At 39.6% G+C, this 27778-nt stretch overlaps 1 protein-coding gene across 1 annotated transcript; it reads right to left on the bottom strand.

The window, feature by feature from the left end:
* Positions 1-27641, bottom strand: htr7c (5-hydroxytryptamine (serotonin) receptor 7c). Its single transcript, XM_079352276.1, has 2 exons — positions 26796-27641; positions 1-2111 (listed from the first exon to the last, which is right to left on the bottom strand). The coding sequence occupies exons 1-2, from the start codon at positions 27260-27262 to the stop codon at positions 1373-1375; spliced, it is 1206 nt and encodes a 401-aa protein (XP_079208402.1). The 5' UTR covers positions 27263-27641; the 3' UTR covers positions 1-1372.
* Positions 27642-27778: the final 137 nt, after the last annotated feature.

Here is a 27778-nt window from a genome sequence, read left to right as displayed (position 1 = left end):
GTGTTTCTTTATTTACAAAGTGATGAAGTGCTTTGCCAATTCTCCAGCTTGTTTCTGGAGGTACTGACAAAGTGATCGTACAGAGAAGTCACAGAGCTTTTGTAGACGGATCACTATTACACAATATAAAATAGTAGTTAATTACAAAATGATTCAAGACAGTGGTACATCTGTTAGGAGGAAATGTACAGTGTTCTCAAAAACTCGAGGTAGAAGAAGCACACACTGCTTGAATTGTGACTTTTGACACAGGTTTGTAAAGGTCACCAAAGAGTTTGGAGAGCAGTGAAGTGAATACATCCTGTTTCAAAGAGAAGAGAGAAACTCCATTGACCAGTGATGCAAAGGGCCTAAAATAATGTAAAATCTTTTATGAGTGACTGCAAAGTTCCATGGGTTCGGTTGGCTATAAAGAAACAATAATACAGCAGCTAAATGTTGAATTAAACCAACGAAGGCAGGAAAAAATTCCACAGTATTATGGTTATCAACACAGAAATAATTGAGTCCATTTAGAAATTCAAGTGTGTGTTAAAGTGGCTGAAAAATGACAGCACTTCTGCTGAACTGTCATTCATAATTCAAAATCTGTCATGATATATGTATACAGTGGCTTGTAAGACAAATATGTTTCATGCAGACACAAAACAAAGTAGTTTTTTTAAAGCAACAAACAGATGTTGTGAGTGGAAAGTATGCCATTTTGGCACCTTATCCTGCCCACTTCCACTTCCCTGGCAACATCGCATTTTAAACGTGTCAAACATTTGAGGTGCTTCTTGTGAATTTAGAGAAAAGACTAAATTGAAGACTGCGACTGGAGGTAAAGTGACGTAAATGATAAACAATCCTGATAAAGCACAATACTCTGAAATGAATCTTCAATCTACTTGAATGCATGTTCAAATGAAGATGTTGTTGATAACACTGTGCCACAAAACATGTTTTTTTGTCCTATCCAACATCACTTTTTTTTTACACAGAAATCTGTTGTCCTTCTGTTCCCTTTGAAAGCCCTGGGATGATTGATTGTGTTTACATCTTGTTTCCTCTGTCACTACATTATACTGCTATAAATCCGGAGACAGGACGGAATTGTGGCAACTGCACAAATGCTGTGTCGACTTGAAAAGCCCATCAAGCACGCTCTATGGTTCTGTTTCCAAAAATAGAAAGACTGACTGAGTCACAAACACACCATTGTGATCCTGCCATGTCTCTGCCTCTGTGGAGGGGCCGAAGAGCCACCAACAGTGATGCCATCCTGTTGTTATTTATCTGATCTTGAGGCCTGTTGTCAACTCACCGCCCTGTAAGCACCAAGAGAACATCCTCTCTCTAAGAGTCATATGAGCTGATAAAATGCCATGCTTTAAACCTTGAGAGCCTCGTGTACGCCCACAGCAGACAGTCGGCGGTTGATGTTGCGATAACGACATCGCAGAAGGTCACGATAAGTGGATCGCAGGTCTCGGTTGAAGAAGGCGTAGATGAAGGGGTTCATTAGCGAGTTAGCGTAGCCTAACCAGAGCAGCGTGCGTTCCAGCCAGATTGGCACACAGCTACACTCCGTCCCACAGATAAAGGGTCTGGCAGTGGACAGAATGAAGAATGGCAACCAGCACACAGAAAAGACCCCAACAATCACTCCCAGTGTGGTCGCTGCTTTCTGCTCCCGCTTAAAGATGGAGATGTTTCTGCGTTCACGATTCAACAGGCGCGACAGGGCGGCACACTCCTCTGCCACACCGGGCGGCTTCAGGCCCTGCATACGTAGAGCCTCATTAGCAACTGTTTCAAGGCGCTCACGGCGCAAGAGGTCAGTGAAGCGGTGCTTGGCACCACTCTTTCGAGCTGCCCTGAAGATCTTGTAGTACATGAATAGCATGACCAGCATTGGGATGTAGAAGGCTACAGCTGTGGAATAGATGGTGTAGCCAATGTCTTGGCTTATTAGGCACACACCCGCTGTGTGGACGTTTTTAGCCCAGCCACAGAAAGGTGGCAGGGTGATGGATGCTGATACCAACCACACTCCCAGGATCATCTTTGCCATCAGCTGACCATTCTGCCGTGCAGGGTAGGTCAGGGGCCGTGTGATCCCCAGATATCTGCAATGAAAGTAGACAAAAGATGTGTCAGTACAAACCCCCAGCAAGCTTTTCATCACACATCCAAAGGCATTTAAGGTGACCTTGAGATTTGTTCTTTAAGCCTTTAATCCGTGCACAGTGTGCCAACTTTGAAAGGGAAAACAGCATCAGATATTTACTCATCACATAAGATGGGTTGAGATCAAACTGCAGTGTAGTAGAATTAAATACATGTTCAAATAATTTCAAAGCCAGTCATTTCAATGAGAGGTCATGAGCTCGATCACTGCCTGGAGGGCCATTAGCTGTTTTTCTTTGGCTTTAAGGAGCTTAGCGGGTAGAGAGGGAGCTATCAATCAAACGGGCAGCTCTCTGGTTACAAAAAGCAGCTGGAGGTGTCAGAAAAATAAAGGAAAAATGAGTTGTGAAATGCTTGGATTGATACAAAACAGTGAAAAAAGCCACTATTCTCCAAATGATAAATCTGTGGGTATCTCGGTGTGCTCCGTCTGTATGCCAACAGTCTTCATCTGCATCAAATGAGTCATTGATGAAAGGTGTATGTTTGACACTCGCGGCTGTTTTTCTTGTTTCCGTTCAATTGTTAATCAAGATAAAAAGCTTTAAGGGCCTTCGCCAGTCTGCCTTGTAATCTATCAGTGATGCTATCAGCACTGTGGACAACAACTTAATCTAAGTCAATCTTAGCTCCAATGTATTTAAAGCACCATCTTGTGCTTTTTCCATTAGCTTTAAGACTGTGTAGAAGCTGTATTTAGTGTTCTGTTATATTCAGATTAAAAGGCATGCATCAATTAAATATCTCAGTTCTTGTACATGCCAAAACGACCCTGAAGTCGATCCAAGTGCTTCTTGTAACTTTGCTGGCAGGATAGTAACAAAAAGTTTTTTTTTCTAAATACAGAGTTGCACTTTCCAATATTTAGTTCATCACAAGCTAGCTCATTATAGAAAGCAGCATGCTGTCGTCCATTATCTCTTCTGCACACTATCGCTTGTTAACAAAGGACAACACACAGAGCAAGTGGTATTGATCTCGATCAGAATTACTTCGAACGAACAAAAAGGCTACAACTACACACACACACACACACACACACACACAAATCTGCCACTTTTCAATGAACTCAACTTTATAGATATAGAACTTTAAACACAACACAGTTGATCCAAAGTACTGAACATCGCAGATAAAAACATAAAACAAAGCATTAGAAAGAAATAGACAACAACATAACAAGAAAAACAATGTTAGTCCAGACTAACAGAGTGATTTGTTCGCTTGATGGGTTATTGAAAGTTATAGGCAAATGAAGCAGTTTTTGAAAGCATCAATAGTTGGTGAGAAACAGATGGTTAAAGGTAGAGTTTCATAGTTTTAGTCCAGCAATGGAGAAAACGACATCGCCATTGCACTTTGTCCTTGATGTAGGCATTGACAGAAGGTTTTGTTTAGATGACCTAAGATCTCTTACCGGTTGATATAGAGAAAGGAGTTCTGAGAGGTAAGAGGATTGCAAGTCCATTTAATGCCTTAAACAAAATCCGAAGTATTTTAAAATCAATTCTTAGCTTGACCGGTAGACAGTATAAGGAGGCAAGAACTACAGTAATGTGGTCTCTTCTTTTTGATCATGTAAGGACTCTGGCTGCTGAATTTTATATGAGCTGAAGGCGGGATAGATGTGAGTGAGATAAACCAAAATGAATTACAGCAGTCGATGAGGGTGGATATAAACGAATGAATAACCTTCTCCAGGTCTGCATGAAGCTTAATTTTACATCCTGATTTATTTGTTAGTCGAATTTCAGTTCTTAGTCATATATGATGATAAGATCGTTTACCTGAGATTTAACGTACTGGGACAGTGGGCCAAGGATGTGAAATTGAGTCTGTCAAGTGCTGTGGACCAACCGTAATAAATTTTGTTTTATCGTTGTTGAGCTGGAGGAAGTTTGTAGCCATTCAAGATTTTACGTCTTGAAGACAATTTGTGAGGTTTGTGAGTTTGTTGTGGTCGTTTGGTTCGAGGGGGCAATAGGTCTGTGTGTTTTCAGTGTAACAATGGTAGGTTATATTGTATTTCTAAAATATTTGGCCGAGTGGGAGTAAGTAAAGAGGACTGGACCAACTATGGAACCTCAGGGAACACCAAAGGGGATGGGGGCAGAAGAAGACGAAAAGTTACCGATAGAAAAACTGAAAGGATGAAATAGGTAGGACGAAAACCAATTTAAAGCAGTACCAGAGATTTGTTTTAGTCTCTGGATGAGAACTCAATGGTCAATTGTGTCAAAAGGTTACGTTAGATCTAACAACAGGAGAATAGAACATTTACCAGAGTCCGCAGCTGGAAGCAAGTCATTTGTGATTCTGAGAAGTGCTGTTTCAGTGCTGTGATGAGCTCAGAAGCCAGATTGGAATTTATCAGCTCAAATGTGCTGCACAGAGTCCCCCGATGTGTAAAAACCAGCACCTGAAGCATGTGACCCACACTGAACTATTATCAGGATGTGCTATGACAGGCAGTGAAACGTTCATCATTCATTGAAGACAGCTGTCAATATGTTGTTGCCCTTGGCTGTTGTGGTGGAGAGGAAGTGGCCTTGTGTTCAGACTATGTGAAGCCATTTCGGCCTTTTTGAACTCTATCTAATATAACAATAGGATGAATGGTGTCTATCCCATGTCAAGAGATCCTACCAGTAACCTGCTTATACTGTAACCATATTTTATAAAATCCCGATTTGACCAGGACTGTCCCATTTTAATCAAATAATACACCAGGACTGCAACACTGATTCGCTCTATATGTCAATCAATGTTGTCAAGGCTGTTGTCATTTTAACCTATAGTAAAACATCAATCATGCACCACCAGTCAAAGTTCAATACTGATTTGTCTGTACATGTGTCAATCAATCTCAGGGTTGCGGCTATTGTTTTGCTAGCCTAGCTGGTCATTTTAACAGGACCTACTGTGTAACGACAGGTTTACTAGTGTAGCATGTATAATGCTGCAATATAGAAAGGTATAGTTATAAAGTAACCATGTAAAGCTAGTATTTAGAAGGTTCTAGGCTGACTCGGAGGAAAAATGGGGTGCTCAATGAATACAGACACAGTATTGCAGTGCTCAGTGAAATGTATTTTGTACAGTGCGGATGTGGAATGTGGAAAACAATTATTTACAATTATGTACAAAGTGCACCAAGAGTTGAAATGATAGTAGTTGATACACAGTTCACACAATCCAAAAAAACAAAAAACAAAACATGCAACGAGTAAGATTCTGTATCTAGAGTTCTATGCTTTCACAGTCCAAGAGAATCATGTATGGAGGGTATTAGTGTGTGTGTGTAGTAGTAGCAGCTGCAACACCTCCTTCCGCACCGGCGGAGATTCACATTTTTTCTTTGGGCTCTCATCTGTGGCTCGAGGCCTTAGCTCGCCATCTGATTCCCCGGACCTGGCCAGTTCCGCTCAGACAGACTCAAACAAAAACCCGTCACAGTGTAGATCACACACAGTGGCAGAGGCATCTGCAGCAGCACGAACGCCGGTCCGGTCCACACTCATGCTGTCAGTGTGGACGCGGCCATATTGAACGGGATACCCACACATTGAAATCTCGCAGTATGTTAAAAAATCTCACGAGAGTTCGGACGGAGCGCAGAGACGGATCAGGAGCAAAAACACCTGGGTTACACTAGCTGTCATACTGAACAGGAAGTCAGTGTTCACCAAAGAGCTCCAGGAGAGTTACAGCTTCCTTCGAAAAATACCAGGCAATGAATATGCTGCTTTTTGCACACACTGAAAAATGAGTTGTAGACCTAGCAGAGTCATATTAAGGTACGTATAAATAGGTAATATTACTCGTCAGTCGACATGTCTTCTCATAAGAAACATCCCTCTGCTTATCAACAAATGCACACTCTGTGAGAGAAGGTTGTGAGGAGGGTATTATAGCACTGTTTCACAATAGTGCAGTTGCAAAGAGTCAAAGAGCACCTACATGAATGTCTTTATATTGTTGCTTTAACAGGTCTTCAGTTTGGCATGTTAACAAAATTATATTGCAGATTTTTCAAGTAGAAAGCTCTGTCAGGTCTGTTCCCAAGGGGAAAAAAAGATAACATTTGCGTTTGTTACATTCAACAAACAATGTCAAAAAATACAGGACAGACCCTGAGATGGGGACACTCCCTGCTTTGGGCATTTCTGGGAATAAATAATTGAAACTTGGTAATCCAACACTGTTTTTTGAATGACTTATTCAGTAATGACGAAGTTTGTGGGGCTGTTTATTTCAGAGAAAACGCGTGTTTAAGGGGTAATGGAGAGCCGTTCTTCACGACACAATGACTCATCCCCAGCCCATTAGAATTCAGAGCTGTTTTTTTAGCCGATTCAAAATCCTCTTACCATCTTTTTTTTTGAGGGAACAACTGCCAGGCTATGCCCCACTTATGACTGGTCACTTTTAACACCATTCAATCTTGATTGTCTGTTTTGGTTACGTGCATTAAGTGAAGCCCACTTTTGGGATGATGGGAGAGACAGAGGAAGAAGAGGAAGTGGATTTAGTGTTCAGAAGGGAAAGTGCTGTGTCCCAAACCACAACAATTACAGTTTGTTCTCTTCACTTTCAGGCTCATCTCGACAGCCTACATTCACAAACAATAAAAACAGTATACTGCAGAATAACCTGAAAATACGAATACTGTGAGCAACACACTAAAATGTCATTGTTGGGTGCTTCCGTTTCAAACCTAAACATTTTTTTCAATCTAGTATTCATCCAGGCATTTCTCACATTCACAAAATTGGAACTCTGATTTAGAATCATGCTACATACTCAATGTATGAATGAATAATGAAAATGACAGAAGCAATCACAAATAAAAAAGCCACTCCTGTTGTGACTTTTTGCATTGGTGTTGTGGCTATTTGCGTTCATGTTTTGGATCTGTCTTTTTCGTTAATGCAGTTGTGTTGTTCCTTTTGTGTTTTGGAGATACAGTATGCATTCATGTGACACCTCTCAGCTATGGTTATTCACACATCAAATGGACAAAATAACTTGAAATGAATTAAGAATTAAAAATCATTTATTTTAATCAATTCTTCACTGGGAGCAGATGGCATAGCATTTAGGTCACCTAGAGGCAACATCCTTCAAGTCAAGTCGAATTTATTTATATACAACAGGCGTAGACTCAATGTGCTTTCAAGATGGTGGCCCGAGTTCAAGTCCGATATGTGGCTCATTTACCGCATATCAGTCTTCTCTCTCACTCTCTCTCAGCTCAATGTTCTCTGTTCACTGTCTTATCAAATTAGGGAAAAAAGCCCCAAAATCCTCCCAAAAAAACAACACTCTGCAGTTAACTCTGTTTTCCATAAGCTCTGATGGAAATGTTTAGCATTTTAGCTGTGAAAAAGCTCTACTTTGTTCACCAGCTTGTGTTAACTTTCTTTGACAGCTGTTTGGTGCTGCACAGTTTGTGCAAAGTGGGCTTTAGTGGATTTTCTTGTTGAACCTGCTGCTGCTAAAAATCTACAATTATATGGCTGTGAGGATGAATAAAAACAATGAAAATATTAACAAGTGTCCATAATGCACAAAGTAGCTGCAGAATCAGGTGAGAATATACAGGAAAATTCAAAGACTCCCCTCCATTCCATGCAGTCGAGAGATTAAAATAAGACATTATTTTCCAGACATGGTATCAATATTATGCAACTTATTAGTGTCAAATGCAAAATCTAGGACATTAGGAGATAATATAAAATGCATGACATATTACTGTAAAAGCACATGGGATCCCTTATTCCTCAAAGAAAGCATGAAATCAAGCTGAAGAAACCTGTGGCTACAGATTGAATTCACCTGCCCTACAAACACCATGTGCTATATAACATTAACCGTGACGTACACAGAGAGTTCAGAGGGGTTTTTTATAGCTTTGGAGGATTTGGGACATATTCACAGCCACAGCAGCCCGATTACCCTGCCACTGACAATCAGTACACCCTACCTAATGGAGAATGCTCTCACTACCAGTAATGGCAATATAAAGTGTACTATTCTTGAAACACTGTAACCAGCCTTGATATGAAACAGTCCTCAATCATCTCTCGGAGCATCTTTCGAGCCTTTTATGTCTGAGAGGAGATCTACAGTTAATTATTTACCAAGCAGCAGCTGGTTTTGGTGGAAGAGAGTTAAATTTAGTTCTCCTATAAGTAACAAGACAAGAGGGAAGTCTGCCACATGTCTTTTTTCAGAAACTTTCCACTGGAGACTCCTCACTCATTCATCTCACAGAGACATTTAAAATTCCTATGTCACTGCTCTTCAAGGCAATCCAAACTGAGCCTGAGAGAAAAGGAAGCGTTGCCTGTTTTAGGAGGAAAAGACTTTCTGTTGCTGTCGTTCTTTGTATAAGGGAACAGGGCACAGAGATGCAGACATCGCCCAATATCAAAACATTTTAGTGCTGGAGCTTCAACGAGTGCTACCATGCTTAGTTTGACAAATCTGAAAACACACTGCTCAGCATGTGTTCATTGTTAAACAAAAACCTGTTTTCTTGCTGATTTTTTAATGGTGTAGTGTTTTAAATAAAATGCCCTTCACCCAAGTTTACCATAATGCAAAAATTAAAAAGATGTTTCAATAAAGGTGTTATTATAATAGCTTGCTGAGACTGTAGAGCATCAAATCCGTCATTTGAAAGTTCTGAGATATCAGACAGCCTCAGTCCTCAAGGAACGCTTCAGCTCTCCGATTCTATTTGAGGAAACGACTCTGCAAGACAGAAAACAAGCTGCTTTCCTCACAGAGAACAGTGCACAACATGAGCAGAACTGTATTTTCTCTCTTCAACAAGAAGGCAAGAAAGCAATCCCATCTGTTTTATTATCCTTTGTTTAAAATTAGCCAAATTCTTGAGGTTATAGACAAACTTAAGGTCAGATTTGGTTTATTTTATCAGCTCTGCTCAGGTCAAGGTTAGAATAAGTGAGTCAAATAGCAGCAGATTTTTTTTTTCTATTTTAATCTAATTTCCACACTTACATAAGGCAAAGTGAGTCATCTCAGGACAGACATTCTTCCCTCACATTTGTATCTTAACTCCACCACAGGACTGTAGCTCGGGTCAGACTGGTGTCAAACAGTCTGTTTATAACTGTTGGTGCTTTTTTAAGCTCTTGTCAAAAAGGATGCTTTGGAAGTGCCACTTGAGAGAAAGTTAATGTTTTCCATAAAGTTAATGTCTAACAAATGCATATAATTTTTGATGACAAAAGACTCATCTCATGTTGGATTCTATTTTTCTGATTTAGTTTTGATATTAAAGGGATACTTCAGCCATTTACATGAAGCTGTGTACCATTAGAAACATGGTAGTAGTGTTGAATGGTCGTGAATCCAGCCCTCATTTTGCCCTGAGACGAGAAAAATATGTTTTTCTTTGCCTGGAAGTTTTCTTCATGTGATGCAATATGACGCTTTTTGCATCACATGAAGAAAACTTTCCATTATCCCTTTAAGCATAAGAGGGTGTGACAAGAAATTCCAAACTACGAGAAACACACATTCCTCCTTTTCACCAAACAAGTTAATTGTCATTCTTACACCTATATATGTTACAATGGAGCTGGAAGGTAATACTCAAATTACTTTGGTTACTTGTTATTACTTTAAGGTTCAGCAATATGGAGACACACTGCTGTATGCAGCTTCAGCCCTGTTTGTGAAACAATGGGAGTCGATATGGTAAGGTGTGAAACGATCCGGGTTGACACAAAACAAACTGATAAGAGTCGATGCGATACGAGGTAAATATATGTAAAATTCTGCCTCAATCCATGTATTTTTTTTCTTTTTAATACACTGATGGTGGCTTAGCTTGTCATTGTCTGCACCCAGCAGATTAGAGTTTTACGCTGGTTTATGAAACTGTGGCAAAAGTTCAGGCAGGGAAATGATATTTTGTATGCTTATGCAATCATCAACCTCATACTCAAGGCCCTTAAGTCTGAGGTTGCTGCCATGTACTAACAATAGCCCTCAATTCAAGGGAAATTGCAGGTTAAGGACAGCAGCCAGGAACATGTTAGCCACCTGAGAGATAAGGTCTACAACATGACTATAAGCAACACTTAAAGATTGTGCAAGTTTCTTGTTGGAGAGTTTACTATAATATTTCAATAACACAGATAGGCTCCGCCTCTTTTGTTCTCCACATCAGATGTTTTCCTGCTTACAGCACAACCAATCAGTGTGAAACACAGAAGGTCAATACTATTCAGACTGTAAATTGAGAAAAACGTTCCCCACTTGAAATCTTTCTCTTGCCTTTCTCTTAATGGGGCCAAGTTGTGTTGTATTTGACTATATGTTCACAGGTTGATTCTCGTAGTGTAAGTTGGTGTGGGTTTGCAAATCTACCCACCCATGATGGTGTTTCTGTTTTTTGTTTTAAATCCATCAATTGCTTTCAAACATGAAGCTACTACCAGTCAAAAATGAAATCACTTTGGATACAGTCTGGATACAGTATTACACCCATATAATCAAGTTTTTAATGGTTACTGGGTTGTCGTACAACTTGAGGAGCAGGTCTGACAAAATTCTGTTACGATTTACAATCTCTGATCAGCTGTGAACACTGAACAATTCTGGTTTTCATTCTCTAAAAACAGCAGATATTTCAGACTGACCTCTATAAAAAGTGTCATGTTTTGCTTTGCACTTTTACCTTTGCTATCGACGTGACCTGTTTAAAGAGTCACTGTGTGTACTTGACACACCTGGAAACAAAGCTTCTGCTCCAGAATCCTGACACCTTTATGATGTTTTATGTCTTGCTGGTAATAGCTGTATAGCACTAGTCTAAGTATTTTATGGCCTCTAACACACAGCACACCACCTGTCCCCGTTGGTGGTTTACTGACTCTCACAGCAATAGAGATGATGGGCAACTATTAGTGCCACAATGATGAATGGATTCCTCTTCCAAACCTCAAGAGTGTCAATCCCTGTCAGAGCTGTGTGGACAAAGCAAGTACACGACGGTATACAAAGGAGGTCGAGAGTAGGGACTGTATGTGACAGAGCATCAAGTAACTTTCCACTGGTCTGGACGACTGTCCCTTTAATACAACGTAATCTCTATCAGAGGGTTTCATGTTCTTCCAACAGTCTAATTTTTCCTAAGATCAATATGTTGAGATCAAACAAATAAATTAATGTCAAATTGAACTTATATTTAATTTTCAAACTGCACGGGAGACATTGCATGCCTTGTCTTTTGCAGTTTGAACTCGGAACACACCATGCGGCTCTTCTTTTCTTTTGACAGCTGTTTGTGGTCGGCGCAGACGTCAGTGCTGCGGAAACACACCTCTAACATCCTGTATCTACTCAACTGCATTCCAAGCTGAGTATAGTAAGAGGACTATATCTTACACCACACACATTATGAAAGAATTTCCTCCTCCTGTCTCTTTTCAGCTCCCACTCCGGGCTCCTTGTCCCGACGGACACAGACACCATCATCGTGCCCTGATCCTTCATGGGAGTTTCAGCCTCTTCATTCCAATAATGTCCGCCTCAAAGAGCTTCTCTGGGCTCTTAACATCCTCAAGATACTTTGAAAGCACTTACTGATATCTCTGGACCTGACATCCATGGCATATTGTTCATCCCCTCATACACATACACATGAAAACACTGTTGCACGCTCTACGCAGACAGTAAATATTAATAATGATGAGTGATGTCACCCATCTGTTACTACAGGGGATTTTGGAAGCACCGTGATAGTCACCATGCTAGAAATACTGTCTCAACATAACTCTCAAGCCCCTCATAACAAAGTGCATATCCATCTTAATTATAATGCAATTACTGAAGACTGTTAGTGAAAGGCAAATAAGCAACGGCCTGCAAATCAATTATTCTCTCTTTTTTCTTAAAGTGCTTTGACGTTCAAACCCACACCAACATTTTACTTGTATATTCAGCGTGCACACGCTACCTGCTCCTTCCTCCAAAGATATTTGCTGTTTCAAATGAGCTCAGAAGCATTTCAAGAATATTCTGATGAACTAAATCTGGAAGAATGGACATTGTGTTGGTGCCAACATCCATGACCTTGAAGGGATATCCTTGATCAGTATTTTTGAAGTGGGGTTGTACGAGGTGCTGGTAAAGTAAGCCCATTTTAAGAAAAAAACAAGCCAGAATACAAACGTACTACAAGCTACAACATTCCCTCTTTTGTTGAAGATCACAAACCATCTGAGAATCCTCTCAGAGAGCTCAACTTAGCTTAAAAAAATACTCAGGTTTAAGCTAGGAGTGATTTAGGAACAATATCAGAGCAACTCTGAGCAAGGCGTTAGTGAGGGGGTTGACCTTCTTGCTTGGCATGACAACTTTTTTTGAGAAGCTGTGATTTGATCCAAAAAAGTCAATCACAGGATCTACTCAGACATTGTGTAACTATAAACAGCCTCAACATGCATGTCTTACTTTGTACTGAACAAAATCATTCAGCTAAACTATAGATGGATTGAAATGTCTGTACAAATGTTTTTTTGCCTGTTCTGCCTAACTATGAGTCAAAAATATTATTTTTTATTAAAGGAAATGTCTCTGTTTTTTTCCTCAGCTTAAGAAACTCTACTATTCCTGTTAGAAGTCCTTCTCATCCCCTTCTAACAGTTTGACACCTTCGGAGCTCTTTTAAGGGCTAAGACACTTTGTGAATAGCTTTCATCTTTACAAGGATCTCGTCTTAGCTTTGAGGGAAAATACTTGAAACCACCCTGATGCTAACAAATTTCTTAGAATTTTGTTACAAAAAAAAAATGTTTTTCAATCGTAATGAGTCAGGATTAGACCTCAGACTTGGATCCGTCTCTGTCACTTTGACGTTCACTTTTTCAGTCTGAACGGATTTGTACCTGCTCGATTTAGACCAGGCGTGCGCAATACGGCGATCACGATCTACCAGTTGATCGCGAAGGCAGTGTGGGTAGATCGCAAAGCAGTATAAAGTAGACGTCAGCCTATCGTCCGTCCTCACTATGAAAAAAAAAAACGGCTCAGCGCTCCGCGCCTCCATATTTTGCCCTTAAGTTTTGTTTCATTAAAACCGAAAGTAAATTAAAGTATTTGCTGAATGAAATTAAAATATGTAACGTAGTGTTAAAAGGCTTCATCAATCAAGTTATCATTTGTTGCAGCAAGAAAGGCAGAGGATCATCAGGCAAAGAGGAGGAAAGGTGAGAACTGTAATAAGCTAAGAGAATGAGAACCATAGTGAAGGAGCCGACAGATGAAACAGATAAAAAAAATAGAGTAATTAATTAGTAATTCAATAGTAAATGTAGCCGAGGCTGGAAAACAAAAGGACATGCAATGAATCAGAATATTTCAAGGCCATGTTCAGTCACAGTATAAATTATCCATCAATAATATTATTTGGGTGGATAAGTAATAATGTAACTAAACATGGCATTACAGTTAAAGTAATCAGTAATCATGACTCAGTAGTATACTTGGACTTTTGATTTTAAAAATTCAACAGAGGACGAGACAGGAGAGAGACACGAAGACCAGGACCCAGTTACATACAAAGGCCAGAGTCATTCTCTCTCTCTCTCTCTCTCTCTCTGTCTCTCTCTCTCTCTCTCTCTCTCTCTCTCTCTCTCTCTCTCTCACCATAACCTATACCAAACACTTAATATACAGGTACAGAACTAAATTCTAAATAAATATATGTTTTACATGTTTATATTAGGTAGATCATTTTGACTTGGTCATTTTATAAGTCGCTCCCATGCTGAAAAAGTGTGAGCACCCCTGATTTAGACGTTTCCCCCATTTATGTTGTTAAATGGATTTCCATTATGACGGCGCCATGGTGACCATTTCTGATGGAGCTACAAACTCTTTGTACTCCTGTCTTTCTACCTAGAAAATTAAAAATGGACTTGTACATGCATGCCATTGCCTCAACGGGGTAACAAGTCTTTAATTGTTTGCTTGTTATACAGCATGTGAGGGGCTTTTCTGAACATGTCATTTTGCACAGTCAGCAGCCAACTAACCCCAAATTTGCAAGCTCACTAAAATCCCCAATGCTCCCTCAATTATAAATAAGTGTACTAACTCTGTCTTCATAATTATACAACGACTAGAGTCTGTCAAAGGTGTACAGGTTTTCAGCAAGTCTACCTTCCTCTCTTTTGCCTGTCATGATGTTGTGAGGGAGTGAGTGTGAAAAGCCATTGATCTTTGTCACCTTCTCTTTGGTCTTGTCACAAAGTCTCTCTGAGGACACCTCCAACACTAAATCAACTCAGAAGAAGTCTCAGGCGTGGAGGAGGGATCTATTTCTTCACCTCCTCCCGTTATTTTTCTGACCTTTTAGGAAAAAGAGTCGAACACTTTTAGTTACCAAGGAGACCGCAGGCATGCAGCTCCTCTTTTGAGCCGACTCACTTTCTTCCAATTTAGCATCCAGCCAGTGGTTAGTAAGGCTGCAGTAGCTGTTCAGCCCATTATCTGTCATCATTTCATATCTTCGCAAATGGAACAGGACAGCAAAGAGGAGTCCAACGTGTTCCTGAGTCACTACACACTGCCATGTAACAAGCAAATGCTGAAGACTACTTTTTCTTTTTCTTTTTTCACATTTTAGTCTCACACTGACCTTTTGTTTTTGGGACATGGAAATATCACAGATAATAAAATACTCAGCTCAGACCAAGGGGATTCTAGTAATACTATGAATTTGGGTGTTTTATTCCCAGAATTCATCTTGTGTTCATGCCAAGAAAAATGAGTCACTGGGATGTTGATCTCATTCGACCCAATTAAAGGTTGACAAAAATGTTTTGGGAGTTTTTCTAAATGTGATATCTCCCATAACCTATAAACCTCTGTAGTTCACAGAATAAGATAAACAATTGTTCACACTTTTTTAACCTCTGGTCACAATACACCTCTTTAATCTTTAAAAATGTTTTTAGTCTCATTTTTTTCATGTGATTTTCCTGATATAGATCAATAGACATTTATAGGATATCCATCAAAGATCTCATAAGACATTAACACATCTAAAAACATAAAAGATGATTTCTTTATCAAAAAACATTATTTTCTACTTATTACAGCCGTTTAATCTTTCCTTCAAAAAGAAGATACAACGCTTACATGAGAAGAAAGAATGACGCAATGATGGATTCAAAGTTAAAAAAAAGTGACATTCATCTGCCTTAAATTACTCCCAAACCTTTTTTCCCTCGTTTCTCTTGTCATCATGTCGTATTAAGTCTTGCATAAGGACTTTGAAGGCTTTTCTTGTTGAAAGGTGCTCTACATATTAACCTGCCATAACATGCCTAAAGCATACTTACAGATGTTACTTTATAGGCAACAGTTGCCTCACCTAGTATAGCTCACGCGTAGCATCATTGAAGAGGATGGGTGACATTTTCAAAAGCAGATGTGAACAGGTGTCCTCTCTCACTTGGATTGCATTTAAGAAAATAAAGAAAACTGCTCACAACACCATGCAAGTCTTTGCTTTTTATCTTTCAATTATCAATCTTTAGATTTTTAAAAGACCAGGTGGTAGGGCTTTCGCTGTGTCATAAAACAACTTTGAATGGATATAGAAAACGTAACATGGTAAAGCTGTTTTTTATTAGACTTATTAGACTTTTACAAAAGCAATGTATTTATAAAGTAAGGTGCAGATATAAATATTTTGTCTCGAAAAACAAAATCTATGTGTGAAATTACTGTACAGATAAATATATTACATGTTTTTTTATGTTTTCTTTCTTACAGTCCAGGGAGGTAATCCGGCTGTGGGGGTTTGAGCGGGAATGAAGGGATTATTTTGTTGCGTTCAAAAGTCTTATGCCCTGACGGAAGAAGCTGTTACAGAACCTGGAGGTTCTGCTACGGAGGCTGCAGAACCTCTTTCCAGATTCCAGCGGCGAAAACAGTCCTTGGTGGGGGTGGGAGGTGTCTGCTGATATTCTGAGCTCTGGTCAGACAGCGACTTTTTTGCGATTATTCACCAGAAACACAAGTCTATCAACTTGATCACGATCAAGTGCAAGTCTCTTTTTATTTATAATATTCACGGCAGCGATCCTTTGCGCATTTGTAGAGAATGCGTCCGCTTGCGCAAAATGGGGCCCCCTCATGGATCGCGGGGCCCTACGCACAGCATTTGGGTGAAGACCGCACACAGAGAGAATTCTACTCTCAAATTCAAAAATCACCAACCCTGCCTTTGAGTGCAAACAAAAACACTTGTTTGGAACGCACAGACACTCCTGGATGGTTAATACAAATATTTGCAATACAAAATAATCACTAAGTTACACTGAGAGCATTGAGTGCGTTGTTAAGACTGTATATTCTGAATTTTAATAGCTCATTGCAGTTCAAATTTGTGAACTCCCTCCCTCAGGTTCTGTGAAGGTTCAAATTTTGACAGCCCTACCAGGTGGGAAATTATCAGTCTTGCTGCTTTTGGCCTCATGTCAAAGGCATTAGTATTTTAGTTTCATAGCCAGCTAAAAACTTCTGACAGGAGCTTTAAATAAAACAGGAGATTTGCAGATGCGCGTCATTTTAAATCTATGGGAAAATTACAACACCATGAATCATCTGTGAAGTATTACAGAAAGAATAAAACAGTGGATTTATCAAAACAAACAAATGAGAACTAACGTACACAAATTAAATACTGTTCATTCAGCATTTTTGAACGTGATAATGCAAGCGTAAAAAGGATGACAGGAGCTTTACTGCTGACATCGGCACAAATAATATAAATGCTTTTCAGGAGGAGTAAGCAAATTGAATATAATTTCAATTTGCATGCTATGACAAGATCAGCTTACAAAATGTGTAAAAAATAATCTCTGTTCCTGTCAGGGCACAATGTGCAGGAACCACAATCTATGACCGATGACAGGAATAATCTTTACAAGAGTAATTTCACTGCCATTTATCTAATATACAAGCAGTGATAGGGGGAAATAATTCACAGTTATTCAGCCTCCTTCTCCTGGAAAAGCACATTTAACTGTGCATTTCCAGTATTTATCGTCAGGCAGGTTAATTTCAGAAATAGACAAATAAACTATCATTACAGGGGAACACACAGCTGTGAAAACTGTAATAAATACTGATAACGCTCATGCAGTGAAATAAAGGTCACAGCTTTGTTTCCAGAGCTGTGCATGATAAAGGGATAGGAACAGTCCGTCACGTAATAATGCTGAAGTGTCTATGAGCTTAACTTGAACAAATAATTCTTCACAGATACAGTACATTAAGTCTACTGTGGACTAAATATTATTGACCTAAATATTACAAAATCATTCATCTGAGAGCTTAAACACCAGCTTTTGGGGAGTTTAAGTGACGCTAAGTCATCCATCTGTTCCTGCGGATTGTTGGCCCTACACTTACAGCAATACAGTATACAGTATGCTATACACAGAGAGATAACATTTACCCCTATGGTGCTAAAAAAGAGTACTGTGTTGATATGCAGAGTAACAAGGGCTAAAGACCCAAGTTTAACCTGTCAGAGCAGAGTCAAAATAAAATAAATATGGTACTTTATTGCTGATCAAGAGCCAAATATCAATGCTCGCTCAGAACAATATATTGGCAAAAAAAAATCTGAATGTGTTCAGACCACGTCAAGATGAATCTCTTTAGAGCACATTGGACTCCTCTTAAATATTGTCACCTGTGGGCCAGGGTAAAAAAAAAAAAAAAGCGTTCAAAAGCCTCAAGTTGCTTATAATGGCTCTATGGGTTTGTTTGTTTTTTCAGTGTTTTTTTTTTAACTCGATAGGCTCATAGAAGTGAACTATTTTGTAATACTCTTACGAGAAACTTATCTGCCAATTGAAGGATTCTCAGAACTACATTGTTAAGCTGCTGACTAATCCCATTCATAGTTCTGTGTGATACCAGTCATCCCTGTGGAAACACTGGTACAGCTGTCTTTTATCAATTTGGTGGTCTTTTTTTGTGTATGTATTTTTAACCATTTAATTGTGTTTTTATCTGTTTTCTCACAAACTGTTGTTGTGCTGGATTACACAGCATTCAAAATGATCTTTATAACTTCAATCACAAAGCCAAAATAACCACAACGTGTGTTTATTTAATGTAAACCAGCAGATAAAACCTCTATACTTCACTGGAGTTTCCCATTTCCAGTCGTCTATTTGTTGTTTGTTTTCCTGTTCTTGTACTTCACATACACACTAAAAAGGATTTTATAGCGTGCAGGCCGCCTACCCTGCATTGACCCAGTTTGTGGTCACTTCTGGGATGCTGTGTCTTGCTCAAGGGCAATTTGGCAGTGATGCGTCGCCTTTACTCCATTTTCTACTTCACATCTGAAATCCAAACTTCATGCACTGCAGGCGCTTCAACCACTAACTTCTAAGCATTTACTACCTGATTTTTGCCTTAAAAAGGGGAACGAATTAAGCTGTGAAAGTCTCATTGAACTACATAATAATTTGATCATGCAATATTCATGGATAAGATAAGAATTTCTGAAACAACTACAATAAAGTGGTGTAAAAATACACAAAGGATGACGCTTCAGGGAGAGACATGTTAGGCAAAGAGTTCATAGCTGCATGTCTAAAGGGACTTATTTTAGAATCTCCTACTTTGGCAGCATTTCAAATGTTCAAAGAAAGACACAAAGCTTATCCTCCCTCTAAATATGAAGACAAAAACAAGTGAAGTCACTTGATGAAAAAAATAACCTATGTATACAGACTAGTTTGAAGCGGTTTTAATGGACCATATAAACATTCGGTTCATGTGCACAGATGAGCTGAGGCCAAATCCTTGAGCAGTGTTATTTCTGCAAGGCAGCGATATGCTAAAGGTTCAAAACATATTATCTATGCGCGTGTGTGTAGCTCTTGACTCCATCAACAGGGAACTCATTATCTCACTGCTTTGTAAATGCTTGTTGGCCCGTTGTTCAATCTAAATGAATAATGGTCTCCACCTTTGTTATGCCAAACACAAAGCATGATTTACGTCGCAATGAAGGCTCTCAGCACTTTGGCCTTTTCTTCTTCCTGCCCCTGGAGATCACTGGGTAAACAGGGTGACAAGGTGGAAATACCTAAATAAAACTGAGATCTCTATCTTTGGACTGGTTACTAATCAATCATCCTGCATGTCGAAACAGACAGGAAAGTGCAACACAACAAAACTGCTGCTGACATCACTGCTGCACAGGAAGTGATGGGATCAAACAGTCAGTTCACACATGATAAAACCCCCTGAAAAGAGGTTTCATGTTTTTATCCCCAAAAAAAAGAACAAGCAAATGACTGAACTGATAAATAATATTAGATAATATTGATGCTTAATATTTAAGATAAGTAAATTCATTCAAATGCATGAGTCACAAATATGCAATTTATATCATATGCGGTCTTACACCACATATCTTACAGTATTATTCTATACTATATTAGGTCAAATGTTACACTGCTGTTTACATAAAAAGCTCCTATCTATTGTACTATCCATTTAACATCAGTGCCACTTCAACCTATTTTTGACTCCTTGCTTGTTTTGTCTGTGTTGCTGCAACACCTGAATTTCCTCTCCTGGTATTAAAAAGGGTTTTCCTGATATGTTAACACATATAACTGATTCAAATGTTACTTTCCTTGAACAAGCATTTTAGTCCTTAGGAGGGAAAAAGGTCAAAAGCCTCTGTCTTACAGTGTCACTCAAAATAAATACATATAAACTATAAAATATAAATGTAACATTTAACTTCAGGGTAGAGTCAGTAGAAATGTTTGTTGTAGGTTTTAAACTTTCAAACTGGTACCATCGCCACCATATGTGCATGCCCACTGCCTGCAGTAGGAGTGGGGAATGACAAGCAAGAAAGGAGCTTTCACAATGAACTGTGTGCCTTGCCATTTTTGGTGACCCTACACTGGTAGACGTAGCGAACAATAACAAAGTCAAACTGTCAGTTTCCTTTCTCCTTTGATTTGCAGTTCTCATACATTTCTAGCAGCTTTATGGATCATTCCCACACACAGCAGCCTCTCTGGTTATGTGATCAGCAGACACTCCATGTTCTTAGTAATAAAAGTCAAACACATATTCAAACAGGAAGAAAAACGGTTTCAACAGCCCTTATCAATGATTAACTTGCCAAATGCCCTCTTTCATTGGCAGCTTTTTTTTTTTGCTCTATCAAATGTGATTGCTTACAGGATGTGAGAGACTAAATCTAAATACTTTCCTCTTTAAATATGACACTGTTTTTCATTCTGAATTAAACAGTTGCAGTTGCTCTTAACTTTGAATTACTCTCATTTGGTGGATAAATCCTCCTGAATGTAGCACCGTCTCTAAACTCTTTGTGATCACAGGATTTAAGGGTTCAGTGTAACACCCTATTTAATACCTCCACACACTTTTCTCTCCAGATTTAGCACTCTTTTATAAGTGTGAACTGCCTTTGATCTGATCCCACTGAACTTGCAGGAGTGTCCAATCCCCCACATATTTTGCAAGGTGGCCAACATGTGGGAAGTGAACAGAGCCTTTGCGAGTGGAGCTCAGACGTCACATCACATTACCTGACGATGCGTCAGCCAGGTCAAGTCATCTGTGTCCGCTGCTACCACTGGATGTTCCCGAGCTGCACCGAGTGAGAACTGCCTCTCCTGAGACAAACTTACACGCTGACCTCACAAAAATATTATCAGACGTGGAGAGTGGGTCGATGCAGGAGCTGTGTGTGAACTCGTCTCATCATTGACACACCAGTTGGCAGAAAGGATGTGAAGGCTGGGGCTAATCCAGCCGGCATCTAAGGGGCCCTGGCTAGTGTTACTACCTCCCTCAAATCCCCTGCGCAAGCTAATGGTGTGATCACACCTACGGTGTTGATCTTTAGGCCAAACCTGGGTAGAAAAGTTTACTTTACTGCAGTTATATCATATTTTTCTTGACCTACATCACAGCCATCTTCCACACACTTTACTCATAGACGGGCTAGGCTCCCTTTCATGAGCTGCAAATTTAGCTAGCATCTTTCTCTTGTGTATCGGTTCTTCTCCCTTCCTTTAGCGTTGCCTTTTTTAAGCATCTGAGGAACTACAGAAACGGCCTACCCTCTCTTCCCACTGTTGTGAATAAATCATTCATATTTGACTTTTGAATAATTTAACATACAACATACTGTATTACTCTCAGTGAAGGTAAAAAACTGTCTGTAGCCAAAAGAGATACTTAATTTTTAGGGAAAGTATGCATGAAAGCTGCTGAGCCTCTGCTGAGAGTGCATGCTGGGATGTGCTTGCGAAAGGGCAGACCTCCCTTTAAAAAGGCAGACCCTGGGTATATAACTTCTCATGTATTCACTTCACAACACGCAGACTGGATTCCTGTGCTGTGACCGGGTCAATGCTTTGGTGTGTTAGGCTCAATTTGTGGTGTTGAGTCTCCACCTAAAGAAGCTGGAGGTGAGAAATGGGTGCTCATCCATAAGCGTGGCTTTTACAGGCAAAACTCCACATTTGCACATCAAGTACAAAATCAATTGCACTGAAGCGTATTCTGCAGCTATTTTGATGTGACCCAGGATGCAGACAAGTAACCCTCTCTTCAGCTCTGATGACAGATTGCTTTTAGTGGATGAGAGCAATGACCAAACTACTTTTATAAGAGGTTACTGCTTGTTGTCAATCTTTGAGAGACTTCACTTTTTTATTCGTAAAGTGTATGTTTAAATGTTAATCAATGTTTAAGTGCATATGTCATTTAAATATGTCAACAAAAAGCAAGCATCATATGTAAAGAGGCTACAGTCTCCATTGCACTGGTTACAGATTGACTTGCAATCCTGACATCTTTGCAGCGGTACGAGCCCGAAAACATTAAATGCGAAAAAGTTAAATGCTCAAATCTGTTTTTCAAATAAACATCATCAGAGTGACGAATATTTTTAAAAAATAATGTAAGTGGATTGCTCTCTTCTTATGTGTTTAACATAGGCAGTGAATCTATACAAGGATTGGCTTTGATGAACCGCATCAACCAGATTTGTGGCTCAAAACACTTCCCATGCTGTTAATGCAGAGCAAGAGTGTACATTTTTAGTTTACATATTGAACTTGTAATAAAGTCAAATGTGCTTGTTGGCTGGCAATTTACTCAAATTCAAAAACTTATTAGACCATCCATGTATGTTGTGCGACAGTAAGTCGAATTAAAGGCCATATATTAATATACTTTTCAACCAATTTTTAATAAGAATCAAAACTCCTCAAAAACATGTCAACTCCCTTGACAAAAATCTTCTTTGACCGATTATTTTAGTGTGCCTAGAGACCCCCCTATTTCAGCCCTGCTCAGAACAGGCCATATCTGTGTCTGGTGCTTTCAGTTTAAATGCAAATAATGGAACTTTCTTAAAGAACCCAAATGAGTTAGCAGAGGCATTCAATCACTACTTTGTTGACTAAATTCTCCCAGAGTTTCCTAGTAGAGCTTTTAACAAACTGAGTTAGAAGTCATTAATACAATCAGGATGATTGTATTATCAAACCTTCGAAGGAAAAATATATGTTTTGTGTACTTTCTATTGATGAGACTGGATACAACTATGCTCAAGGACCATGGCTTTGTTCAGGCTAATCCAATTACATCTATTATTAATCAATCAATATCAATTGGACAGTTCCCAAACTTCTTAAATAATTACAGGCCGATCGAAAATGTATATAAAACAATAAAAATCTTCCACCAATGCTCAATTTTAGCTGGGAAGACCTTGTAAAATATTTTAACATGTGCTTGATTTTTAACAACTAAACAACTAAACAAATCGTTTGCCAAGCAGCTAAAACAATAGACAGTCAAAATGTATACATGTCAGCACTAAATTTATTTATCATGGATGTACTCACTAAGTAATCCCAACATGTATGTATGTGTGTTTTATACGCGTTTGTTTTCTCATTTCACTACTGCCTTTATAGCTCTCAACAGCTGTTTCTTTTCTAATCCTTGTACGCTGTCCTGTTGTTTTACATCGTTCTGCCTTCTGCTTTGTTCTATTTTGTTCTGTGTTGTGCTAACTCCTCTTCTATTTGTGTTGTCATTCTTTTTCCTTTATCTCCTTGTTTACTTGTATTTTAAAAAGCCTCTTTAACGTCGAGGCCAGGGGACTACAGATGAAAAATAGTGTTTTGGCTAATTCTGGCATTTTTACCCAAGTGTAATCATGTGTTTTATTAATTTGCACTGTCCCCTTCCTAAATAAACGTAATTGAGCTCAGGCGTTTTTGCTCTATGCATAGAGCAGAACAAACACTTGGCTGTGAGAGTGTCACCCACCTGGGGAAGGGGTCACTGCCCTTTGGAATGCCATGAAGGGAAAATCTCCATATGGCCTGTTTAAACACACATTTTCAGAAAAGTGGAGCAGTCAGAAGACGGAGAGGATGGACTTTTCTAATAATGAGGGGATTTGTAGGGTCACATTTATGTGATATGAAAATAAATGGTAAAGTGTATTTTGTAAAGTATGTGACCTTCAGAGGTGTTGTCTAGAATAAATATACGGTTACATTACAGGACCCACAAGACTCTTTAGCATTATTGATCAGTTTGAGAGTTATTAATTATCTAGTTTGGAAAATTGTGAATAAAGGTCCAAAACAGAACCAGGTTTCAATCACCATCCCTGTGATTGACCCATATTGGCTCAAATAAAGTGGCAAGCAGATATAACAGTCAGACTGAATATTGCACAGTTGAATCCAAATTGCAGACGGCACTCTTTCCTATTATCTCGATGATGCTGTATGATAATGTGATTATGTGTAACTGCTTCATACCCTCTAACCACAGTAAGCACATAATTGTCCCTGTGTTTGCTGAAACACTCTGTTCAAAAATCCTAAAACATCTGTTCAAACGTTTAAAATGTCTCTTAAAGGAAAACAGTTCACAACAACAGACTACACATGCAAACACACCTTCCACAATACAATGAGACTGGACGAACAACGGCTGGATTAACTGAGGAGTTAGAGGATTTCTTTCAGAATACCGAACACTAAGTTGTAATATCAACAAAATCAAAATGAGACAGGACTTTAAGCAATCTTGAAATATTAAAGAAGATAAAGGGGATCCTCACAGTCAGTTCAACTAAGCCAGTGAAAATCATCTTTTTTTAGCTCACGAGAGAACTTTCTATTGATGAGACTAACTAAATATGTTAATGATTTGAATATATGAAATGTTGAAAACACTAATTTAGGGGTTTGATCCATGCTCGAGCTCTGCTGCATATGTCAATTAATCTTTTACACCCAAAGCATTATCATATACTGCTGGAGTAACCCTTGATATAATTTTTTGAAAATGATGTGATGTTTTAGGTTATTGTTTCAAAAAGTATTCATAAATCGTCATTATATTTGTTTTCATTATGGGGGCTTACCACTTACTATGCTAGGAGCTCCATTGGGACCCCTTGGCCCTGGGAGCATCAATTGATGCCTGTCCCTGCAGGATCATAAATGAATTGCTCCCCTACACAACAGAGCCCTCCTCTGACATATTGTCCATGTAAGCATTGAAGCAACTTGAATGAGCTCTGAGAGACAATCAGTATTGCCCATGTTCAGAGCCATAGTTAGAGTCTCACAAACAATCCTGTCCAAATTCTTTGCCTCATTTGCAGCTCTCCCGGCAGCTTCATTAAACGACACATGTCCTTGGAACTCCTAAATGACAGCGAGAGAGCCCTAATTACAACTAATCATGTGTCTAATTGGCAATTCCCACCTCATGGATTATCTCTATGATTCCCAATGTGAATCATACACCAAACAGACTGCACTCTTTAATTAAAAAAGAGGCTGTTTTCATGGAGCTCAACACAAGCAGTTAACTGACAGTCTGTGCAGTGTGTGTGAGGATGAAAATAGTCCCAAAATAATGTTTTAAATTCTCAGTGGAAAAGATCCTCTTGAAAAGGTTTTTGTCCAATTGGTGGGCACACTTTGATTTCATGGCACCCGATTCAATCACCTCCTCTATCTTTCCAGACATGCTCTCTCACAGGTGGGCCCATTTGGTGCTCTCTGAGAATATCCTGTGAGCAATTCCCATCTCTAATCACACACTACGACCATGAGACCAGGCAATGGCGGATTGCCACTCTCCCATTTATCCTCCACTGGAATACAAAGATAAGCCTGCTGTCACACAATGGCATTGTTGTTTTTTCTACTCAGGTTAGCTCTATTAAATGGACACAATGTCCTCCTTGTAAATTTGCTGAGTCTAAGATTTTTTTTTTTTTAAATGACAATGGTGCAGAACAATGTGTAACTGCTTCCATTATCACTGAAGAGGCCAGTTCATGACCTTTGATAGGAGTTAAGTGGCCACAGATTACTTTCGAATTACAGTCTGTCCATCCGTCTCCAATAGTCATTGTGACCTGTACCTGTGACCTGTACACTAATCGTGTTACTCTCCATTTCACCAGTGCATAACACATTCATACATCTGTCAGGAGACTGGAGCAATCGCGTTGTATCACAACTTCATTTCTGTGAACCTGCATAATTCTTTGTGTAATACATCGAGTTAATACCATGTGACTGGAAAGCAGGAGGAAATAATCAGATCATCAATACCACAATGAGCTCCTGTCTTTGTTATGGAGGTGGAACAGTGACACCCATCACTCCTTTATGTCAGTGTGGAATAAAGTTAGAGGGTGGACATGTCTCATTTGTCACAATCCTTCAGTATCAACTCTGCAGTATGAGCAGTGACTCCATAGAGCCAGAGAGCACCTTCACATGCAAGAGGGAATGATCATGGAGCTTGATTGGTAGAACTGAGTGCTCAGTCTTAATTTTCCTTTTTATTGGCTCTAATTGAAATCATCTCACTGTCTGGGGTTTTGCAGGAAACTTTCATGAATAACGTGCAGATGCAAATCACTAGATGTAATGCTCATATTTATGTACATTTTTGTGAGGCAGAAAAACGTTTTCTCAGGAGTCACATCCCCAGCTTGCAGCTGTATTATTTGATTTTATAGTGAACGGAAGGGAGTGTTGTGGTAATACTGGAGAGCAGGTGTGACCTCATTTGTGCATTTATCAAAGTCATGCAGCAGCAGGGTCAATGGGCGCTGATCTCAACGCATGACCCATGGAAATATGACCCATTGTTAGTCAAGCATATTAATTAAACTTGCTTTAATTAATATGCTTAATACGCTGTCTGTGTAATAATTTTCTGCTTCAGCAGATTCATCCACATAGATATATCAAACAGACGCGTGCAGTTAAATTAACATTTTTCTTCAAAATGGCCCAGTTATTTCGATGGTTACAGGTCGTTTTTTGATCCCGCATTTATGAGCACACACAGTGCTGAAGTTCATCAGCTCGTTTAAATTGCTTGTTTGAACGCAGGGCGCGCTTAGTGCGTAACATTGGTTGTCACATTTGAAAATGTCGTGCTGCATTATCAGGAAGCTTTAGTTGATAACTTTGGAAACTCACCTGTCCACGCTGATAACACACAGGGTCATGATGGACGCGGTGCAGCACATTACATCCATGCCAATGAAAATGTTGCAGAAGACCTCTCCAAATAGCCACTTTCCCCCGGTCAGGTCTGTCACTATCACAAACGGCATCACAACTATGGCCACAGACAGGTCCGCTACCGCGAGGGAAACCAGCAGATAGTTTGAAGGCTGCCTTAGCTTCTTCACCACGCACACCGCGATCACCACCAGCGTGTTTCCCATCACCGTGACCGCCGTGATTATCGCCAACATCACCCCGATGATGATCTTCTCCGGGTGCCCGAAATCCTGCAGCTGCTCCCCGCACGACTCGTTCCACATGGTGGTGGGGCTGATGGTGACGAGAATGCTGTACAGCAGCTGCAAAGTGCCATTGATAACTTCGGAAATATCCTCTTTCTTGTTAAAAGTGAGCTCAATTTCCGAAGTATTGAACATCACGACAGCGCTGACTCCGTGGGGGTGCAAGGGACGCCTCGCCACTGAACTCCAATTACGCACATATTTGGGTATGTGTGACCTGCTCTCGGCTTCTTCCCAGTGGTTTGAGCTTGAGACTGTTGCAGCTGCACATCAAGGCTGACAACAACTCGCTCTTGAGAGGTTTCCGTTTAAAAATGAACCCTCTGAAGAGGAGCCGTAGACGCGCGCGTCATCCCAAGGAAAAAAAAAACTTGCATACACCAAAACAATAAAAGAAAAAGGGAGACAGAATCCTCAAACAAAGCAGCTCTCTTTATGCTTGTTCGTCTGTGCACGAAGCAGATAAATATGGACTATTTGGGAAGTTGCGCTGCGTAAACCGCACCTACTCATGTGACGCATCTCTTCGGCGCACAAACAGCCAACCAAAGGGACATCAACGACAGTGGTTTCATAGTGGATTCAGGGAACTGCGATATCAGCATAGTTCAGTTGTTATTTGGGAACAGGGTTTACTCTTCAAACGGTTTA

Source organism: Symphodus melops (genome assembly GCF_947650265.1).
Source record: "Symphodus melops genome assembly, chromosome: 1".
Taxonomy (NCBI): Eukaryota; Metazoa; Chordata; class Actinopteri; order Labriformes; family Labridae; genus Symphodus; species Symphodus melops.
The sequence above is the reverse complement of the archived record's forward strand: the minus strand, read 5'-3'. Positions and strand labels throughout refer to the sequence as shown.